The sequence below is a fragment of the Centroberyx affinis genome, unplaced genomic scaffold (assembly GCF_046629955.1).
Source record: "Centroberyx affinis isolate AG114_WGS23_722 - 3 ecotype Tasmania unplaced genomic scaffold, CSIRO-AGI_Caff_v1 ptg002745l_1, whole genome shotgun sequence".
In the NCBI taxonomy this organism is placed as follows: Eukaryota; Metazoa; Chordata; class Actinopteri; order Beryciformes; family Berycidae; genus Centroberyx; species Centroberyx affinis.
Window position 1 is genome coordinate 219,782 of NW_027280909.1, and position 8,615 is coordinate 228,396.

General features: G+C 44.0%; 1 protein-coding gene across 1 annotated transcript; it reads right to left on the reverse strand.

The window, feature by feature from the left end:
• Positions 1-763: 763 nt before the first annotated feature.
• rac3b (Rac family small GTPase 3b) lies at positions 764-7,943 on the reverse strand. The gene is made up of 6 exons (XM_071535630.1): positions 7,909-7,943; positions 5,926-5,997; positions 4,007-4,124; positions 3,449-3,511; positions 2,701-2,860; positions 764-894 (listed from the first exon to the last, which is right to left on the reverse strand). The coding sequence occupies exons 1-6, from the start codon at positions 7,941-7,943 to the stop codon at positions 764-766; spliced, it is 579 nt and encodes a 192-aa protein (XP_071391731.1).
• Positions 7,944-8,615: the final 672 nt, after the last annotated feature.

Sequence of the window (8,615 nt, forward strand, 5' to 3'; positions counted from 1 at the left end):
TAAAAGTTAAGCTTAGGCAAGTAAAAATTTGGTAAAGGCTCGGGTAAAGTTTTGGGCATACTAAAATAAAAAAAGCTTAAAATAGTTGGGAATTGAACCCAGGTTGCCAGTTTCTAGTCGTGCCTCCTTCACGTAATCCCTTCATGGTGGGGAAACGTATTTCTCTCACTTTTCGTGCATGGAACACATTATCTGCATTTCAATCACGCTAATTTTCACAACATTTTGTGAGACCAGGCTGCCAAAACGACAGTATTTTGTCCCATTTTGCGGAGTTTAGCATGCCAGAAGTATGAATTTGGTTTTCCATGGCACCACGCACTGATCCTAGGTCAGACGCTGAGGGTAACTTCAAACCTGAAGGCGTATTCACAGTTCACTTTCTATTTAGTCAACACTGCATCAACTCAAGCAAGCATGGCTGAGAAAGAAGGGATGGTGCAGTATGAATAAGAGTAATAGAAACCTCTGTCGGTCCTCTGCATATAAAACAATGGCAACTTGATGTGGTTCTATGCTGTATAAAGTAGATGGACAGTCAACGTCTTTCACAGAGAAACAAACTTATTCAGTAATGTAAAAAAAACGGTATTATGTATTGGCCTTGTTACCAATATCACTTTGAAAAAACATCAATATAAAGAAACAAAATCTCAGCAGTGCACACTCACTCTCGCTAGGTTTCTCTCTCTCTCATCCTCTCAGAGAAGTAGTGGTTGTTGTTCATGGTCATGGACTGTGTTTTCGCGTCGCTTCCCCCTCCTCAGAACACGGTGCACCTCTTCCCTCGCTTCTTGACCGGCGGAGGGCAGAGCACGGCTCGGATGGCCTCGTCGAATACCGTCTTCAGCCCCCGCTGGGTCAGCGCGGAGCACTCCAGGTACTTCACAGCCCCTGAGGACCGGGGGAGAAGACACGGTGGGACACATAGCGGACATGGTTTAGTTCTCAGTGCCGCCGCTTCGTACCTGTAAAGCACGGCAAAGGCTTGGGAAGGCCAGGTGAAAGCAGGGAATGGAGAAAATAATGGAAACACCTAATATCAAATATCTAATGAGGAGTAGGACCACCCTTTGCCTCCAGAATAGCTTCAGTCCTGCTTGTACTGCTGACATCAAGTCGTGAACTGTACATAGCGGGACATTGGACCTTTCTTCAAGAAAGAAAACCTCCAGTTCTTGGAGGCATGACGCTTTGCACTCTGCACTCCAGAAGCTCCCAAAGGTTCAATGATGTTCAGATCCGGTGGAAAGGCCATGAAACTTCATCTTGGTGTTCCAGAAACCACTCTTGAATTTGTTTAGCAGTGTGTATGAGGGAATATTGGAATATGGGAACATAATGAGAGAACAGTGTTTGCACCCTAGGGTTCTCCTGGTCTGTTATGTGGCCATGCAGACCAATCATTGGACCTAATGAGTCCCATGAGATGGCTGCCCATACCATTACAGATCCACCATCAAGATAAAGTCCATCATATGATGTTTCCATTATGTTCCCCACCCACTGTATACAATTTCCCATAGTGCATACATTAGTATGCATGCTTCCTTCAACAGTTGAAGAAAATGCTGTAGTGCACTTTCAAAGAGCTGTGATTGAACGCCCTACCTGGAAGACAGTGAAGCAGATGCAAACGGACAAAATCAACCCATCATTGGACAAATTTTTTTAAATATACACCAATATTATCCTTTGATATTGTAGAGAGATGAGCAGAGCTGGAGGTCAAATCACCCAACAAGGTCCAAAGCAGAGGCTACAACAGCTGTATTGAAAGTGACATCTATAATGTTAGCTAATATTAGTAGACAGCTATTTATTTATCTCTAAGCCAACTACTGTAGGTGGAATGAAAGTTGTAGTCAACAACAAGTTTTAACAGTAGCAGTTTTATCCTGCTAAAGTCACCTAAAGCTAGTGTTACCTAGCAGACACAGCTAGCATAAACAATTTGACCGTCAAAGAAATGCCACTGCAGAAAGCATAATTGTAGCATATTACTGATACTAAAGATAATGGCTATGAATAACGACAATTAATAAGAATTCTAGCCAGTTGGTTTGGAGATAAATATAATGTTAACAACATGAAGTAGCCGAATGCTAACATTAGCTAAAGGTATGGATCAACATCACGGATTGTACCCTTCAATCCACTTGCTGTAACCTTTGATCTATGCTCATCTCTTTTGGTGTATATTTAAAAAATTTTGTTTACCTTTCCATCTGCTTTACTGTTTACTAGGTAGGGTTTCCCACCCTGAGTATGACTTTAATGAAATATGGCTGTCATGCAAATAAAGCAAATTGCTAGCAACATTGTGTTCTCCACTACATGTTCTTGATTCGCCCTTTTGGGGATTATTTTGCGAAAATTACCTACCTATGACATTCCTCATTTGACATGAAATATTGATTTAAAATGATTTAACTGCAAGCTAAAGTAACTGTCAACCTTCCGCCAAAAAAATAGTCCATCAGGAGCAACCAAGTTACTGCAGGAATGTCTTTTTGGCACAAGGTGTCGTCAGTTAATTTGATTAAAAATCAACAAAATGAACACAACAGGCCTCAGAATGCCTTCACTGGCCAATCAGAATTGAATACTGAACAAAGCCGTGTAACAAATGGTAATAATCCATTGAATCTTGATCTTACATAACCTATCCAGTCACACATACGGCAAACACAGCCTCACCAATCTCTCTGGCCATGGCCAGACCCTGCGGGTAGGTGATGGGGGACAGCTTCTTGTCCCTCAGCCTCTCGATGGTGTCCTTGTCGTCTCGCAGATCCAGCTTGGTGCCCACCAGGATGATGGGCGTGTTGGGGCAATGGTGTCTCACCTCAGGGTACCACTGGGGCACCACACACACACACGCATATAAAGGAAAAAGTCAGTGAGAGGAGAGAGAGTAGAGTTAGCTGGATAGAGTGGCAGAGTGATGAGCGCCTTTCCACGCTGACATGCAATAGATTCTACGAATGGTGGAAATAGGAGTTTTTAATAGATCTGTCTGAATGGAACCATAGTTCTAACTGAGCGCAAAACATCCTTGGGCAAAGCAACCTCAGCTAATCTACTTCACATGATGAGAGAATCCCGTTGGACCGGTGCAAGACAAACTGTATAGAGGGAGATCTGACCTTAAGGGAAGAGTGCGATTTCACATGAGAGCGTCTCATGATGCTCAGCAGCTGAAACCACAGTAAGGCCGTTCCTCTCCCTCTATAGAGCGCCTTGACCTCGTTCAGACCTTGCCTTGCAACATTGCTCCGTACCACGTCCCGTAGGGGAATGCGAGCACTCAAATCCAGAACATTGTAAGACAAGGTCCGGACAGGGGTGCCCTTTTTTTGTTTTCCGAAAGCGTTGTGATAAGCCAGGAGGAGCCATAGATGTGCCTCGTTGTGGTCAGACTCGAAGGGTCAGTCAGCGTACTGACCTTAGCTCGGACGTTCTCAAAGGAGGCCGGGCTGACCAGGGAGAAGCATATCAAGAACACATCCTGGGAGAGAACCAGAGAGATGGCTAGTTGAGAGCAAGATCTGTGTGTGAGTGTGTGTGGCTGCAAAAAATGTCCATCGTAATCTAGTATTGACACTTAAAATCGTACTTTTCTTAAAACGTGTAAAGAGAAATCTGCCAATGGGTTGAGGTTGTTTCACTTTCCGATGCAAATCAACAGATTTTCTTTGATGAAGTATCATTTTCCTGATACTAGTGCAATCATCAGGCCTCTGCCTTGTTTCAAGATACTGACACCTGTTTTTTTTTTTTTATCCTGAAATAAGTGAAACTGCATTGGAACAAGTGGAATTATCTCATCCCATTGGCAGCATTTTTCAGTTGTTTAAGAAAAATACAATTTTAAGACTGAATATGACTTGCTACGATGGACATTTGTTGCAGTGTGGCATTGAAGGCTGTATGCAGATAGCTTTAGAGGCCTCAGATAGTGTTTGAGAGCTGGGCGCGCATGTGTGTGTGTGTGTGCAGATACCGTCTGTGGGTAAGACAGTGGTCTGAGCCTATCGTAGTCTTCCTGTCCGGCTGTATCCCAGAGGCCCAGGTTCACTGGTTTCCCATCCACCATCACATTGGCGGAGTAGTTGTCAAAGCTGCAGGAAGGCGGATATTTCACTGAGTAAAATGCAACTGTCTTACATAAGTCTACATCCAGGGGGAGTCACTCCTATGTTCCCAGGGTCCTATGTTCCCCAGATTTATATGGCACATAATGGGAACATGACAAAGGGTCCTATGTTCCCAGGGTCCTATGTTCCCAGGGTCCTATGTTCTCCAGTTCTAGGGTTAGGGTTAGAGACCTTCAAAATCAAATAAAATGCTAACCATTGGTTTTTATGAAATATTTTAACTTGAAACGGGTCAAATTTGACCCGAACACAATAGGAGGGTTAATGTGTGTTAACAGAATATTGAACTGGGGAACATAGGACCCTGGGAATATAGGACCCTGGGAACATAGGACCCTGGGAACATAGGACCCTGGGAACATAGATACGCTCCCCATCCAGGGAGGTAGGGGAGGGTAAACACAGCTACACTCAAGTTTACCCACCTATGCACTTGAGGAACAGTTTATCACCTTTTTAGGCTGACATAAATTCATTGTACACATCTTGGTAAGTATCAAACAGATATAATCTTTTAAAGGTGCAATAATTCTGGTTTTTACCACCCCATAGTACTAAATTCTGCAGGTGGTTTCTCAATACCAATGATTCAACGGTTACTTGGCCAGGTGCTAAGATTCCTGGCTTTCAGAACTCACTTTCTGGCCGGTATACAAAACGTAACAAAAACTCCCCTGCCTTTGGGGGTTTCAAGACACTCTCAGTTCCCCCCTTGCAACACATTTCAGCTACAAAGGCTAAAAAAGCCTTGTTCTCAAGCAAAAAAGCAAATGGCAAAGCAGTAATGTTATTGCAGTATTTAGCATGGTGATATGTTGTCTCTTCACTAGATGTTTCCATGGAATCTCTGCTCTAATTAGCTAGCTTTCTCCTCTCTATTGTATAAACTTGACTTTATTATTTATGTCAATTACAGGCCACCTTAAAGCAATATTCCACTTAGTTTTAACTTTATTCGGCTCTTGACCATGAAAAGCAGAATATAAACTAATCACCAGATGCAGCTGTAGTGTTCGGATTTTTACTTCCCATTCATTTGAATGAGCCACGAAAATAGAGTGAAAACTGACATTTAACACGTTGGTGAACAGATTCAACAACAGATCCTGCTGCTGTGATTTTCAACTGACTGTGGGTCCAACGTTTTAGAACATAATTTCGCCAAATAGCATTTTTATTAATAGAAGAGAACATAGCGGAGGGATACCATTTAGGAGAGATAGTTCCTGTTTGGGAGACCGGATCCACTTTTATTTTTAAATACTAATTTTAGTGTAAAGCAAGAATAGAAATGCAAAATGATGAAGGACCAAGGACTGCTTTGTTGTCTTAAAAGCAGAATCTGTTGTTGAATCTGTTCACCAACATGTTAAATGTCAGTTTTCAGGTTATTTTTGTGCCTCATTCAAATGAATGGGAAGTAAAAATCCTAATGCTACAAACTCGTCCAGCTGCATCTGATCTTGGTGAGTAGTTTATATTCTGGTTTTCATGGTGGTCAAGTGCTGAATAACCCCCAACTAAGTGGAATATTGCTTTAAAATGCGCCAAAGAGCTGCCAATGTTGTTGCAATTCCTACTGGTCGCCTGTAGAGGTCGATAAAATCCAAAATTACTTAACGCCCCTTTACGGAAACCGCATGAATAAATGCTTTTCTGAACGTATTACTGATTTTCTTTCATATTTGTGCTTACCCAACCTTTTTATTTAACACATCACCACTGCCTACATCAAGTAATACTGAACATAATGTGGTTTACTCACACAGTGGGTATGTATTCCCCGGGGAAGGCATTGGTAGTGTAGCTAATCAGCAGACAGGTCTTACCTACAGCCCTGTGGGGGGGGGGGGGGAGAGGATAGAGGATACAAGATTATAAATAGATCGAAATTTTCCAAGATCTGTTGGTCCAGCTCCAACATGTGTGTCTCTCTTCTGGCTGGGACTGAAATCCTATTATCCACCGCGAATGTCAAGCTTGAGAGATAGATTTAAGTGAGATGACGGAATGGCATCTGTCCCGCGCTACAGGGGGGGAAAACATGCAACATTAAAAATAAGATATTTGTTGGGTCTGCGTTGTCTAGATCAGTGATTCTCAACCTTTTTTCATATATAGGACCCCGAATTTTGTCCACATTTGGGCCCCGGACCCCCATTTGATGAGATTTTGTCTCTCAAACCCAAATCTGAGAATATTTTTATTGCTAGATATGATTTTGTCCAGAATTCCATGACTATCTGTATTGTAGGTAGAGAGATAACAGAGAAACTATGATCAAAACAGTCATTCTTCTACATTCTCTAATTGTGTTCACTTCTTGTAAATGAAATAATGGTGAAGTTTAACAATTCATCAATTTGCTGGGGACCCCCTGGAACCCCCTCAAGGGCCCCTGGTGGTCCCCGGACCCCACGTTGAGAACCACTGGTCTAGATTTTTGTAACGTAGGTCTATACTCATATGTAAGGGTAAAACAAAACATGACTGTATGTGTGTGTGTGTGTGTGTGTGTGTGTGTGTGTGTAAAGACATGCAGCCTCTCCCTTTCACAGAGTGCCACAGAGACACTGGCCTACATTCATGTTGCCTGAGGGGCATAGTAGCCCCCTCTGATACCAAGCCCCCTTTCACTTACACACACACACACACACACGCACAACATGACTATACCTCTCTCTCTCTCTCTCTGCAACACACAACACACCACCACCCCTCCCCGTTCTACACTGACACAAGCTCAGTATTTGGCAGCCTGTCCGTCCGAGGGATGCCGCACAGATCGGTAGTGGCACGGACGAGTATTGGAGTGAGCGGTGTACTCATGCATGCAATAATGAGAGTGACTTTGTGAGTGTCTCTCTCTCTCTCTCTCTCTCTCTCGATACACACACACACACACACACACTCCCAATGTGTGTGAGGGCACCGTGAGATTTGGGGTCAGCGAGTTTGCCTGGCTGGGAAGGAGAGAGGGAGAGAGAGGGGTGGAGGATGAAAAACAAGAGGGAGGAGGATGTAAAAAAAAAAAAAAAAAAAAAAGTATGGGCCCATAGTCCTGTCACCTACATCTCCTACCATCCCCTATGAGGAATAAGAAGATGCAGATACACCCATGATGTTAATGCCTTCATGTTAAAGTGATTGATGACCTTAGCCATCAGTGCCGTAGCCCAGCATCCCCCCCTATTCCTGCAGATATCTACTGTAATAGATCAGGCCGGTCCACTGACATGATATTAAGATTTAAGTGCAGCGGTGAGGGGAAAATGGATCCTGGCGGGGTTTCTGCACACGATGCGGCGAGAAACGCACGGAGAGGGCAGAATGAAGGGAACGAGGCCTGTTTTTTTTTTTTGCCATAGATTCCTTAGCGTGCATCAGCACTTCAGCCTGCCTCCAGTGGCCTATGAGGCGTGTAGGTGTTCCCCGCATAGCATCCCCCTAGGCGGCTCTCTTCCCCTACCCGCAACAATAAGCTGGAGGGCACAAGCCGAATGCAATTGGAAGTGGAAGATATAAAGATTTTTTTTTTTTTTACCCCCACTCGCATAGACCACATAAAAGCAGACCACCCGTCCAAAAAAATAAATACATCGGGAGAGCCCCAGCCCCTTTTCCTACATAGCATCCTCCCATCCATCAATCCATCCGTGGACGCATCGCCGAATCGCACGCGAGGAGGGGGGGGGGGGGGAAATGAACGCGGCGGTTTCCCCTTCTCTGATCGAAAGGTTGCGCTTACCCGTCGCCGACCACCACGCATTTGATAGCTTGCATTTGTGCAGCGGCTGACGGTGTTTCCAAACGAGCCCGGCGGGTGGTTTGCTGAAATAGATCCCCGGCAATCTTTTTCGCTGTGGTCTCGGATGAGAGCAGCGGGCCAGTCCGCTCAGCGATGGAGCCGCAGTGAAAGGGGGTCGATGACGAGGCGGGCGCGCGAGCGGCTCCGGAGAAGACCGAGGCGGATTTAAAGGGCCAGGCGGAGCAAAAAAGGGAGGGAACAAAAGAATGAGGCGGCGCGACGAGAGAGTTCGCTGCCGACACTTCCGGCTTCGCTTTTTTTTTGGGGGGGGGGGGACTCGGAGTAAAAGCAGAACTTGACACATTTGGTCTTCGCCTTATTCAGTCAAATATGAAATTTAATAAGCGTGTAAAATGAGTTCCTTTAATTGGGTTCAACTCTACTATTGCTGCTTTGAGGGTTCCTCTATATGCATTTCTTTATTAGTCGAGGTGGATTCTTGTGGGTTTTCTGCAATAAAAATAAAAAATTGCTATCCATACTTTCCATACTATTTCACAGCGGTGTGACAATAAGATAACACAACATCCACAGTATGGTTGTTGGCAAAATATGTAAAAAAATTCAGTAACACATTCAAATATAACAGCTTTGTCTTATGTAATTTCTACTTACAATATGTAAACACAGAGCAATTAGCAAACGGG

What these genes read in the sequence shown, in the direction of transcription:
- rac3b (XM_071535630.1), bottom strand. Translation starts at nt 7,943, where the DNA reads ATGCAAGCTATCAAATGCGTGGTGGTCGGCGACGG. An exon ending in TTGAGAACGTCCGAGCTAAG is followed by an intron (nt 2,861 to 3,448) that starts GTCAGTACGCTG and finishes GTGGTGCCCCAG; the next exon opens with TGGTACCCTGAGGTGAGACA. An exon ending in GGCCATGGCCAGAGAGATTG is followed by an intron (nt 895 to 2,700) that starts GTGAGGCTGTGT and finishes CCCGGTCCTCAG; the next exon opens with GGGCTGTGAAGTACCTGGAG.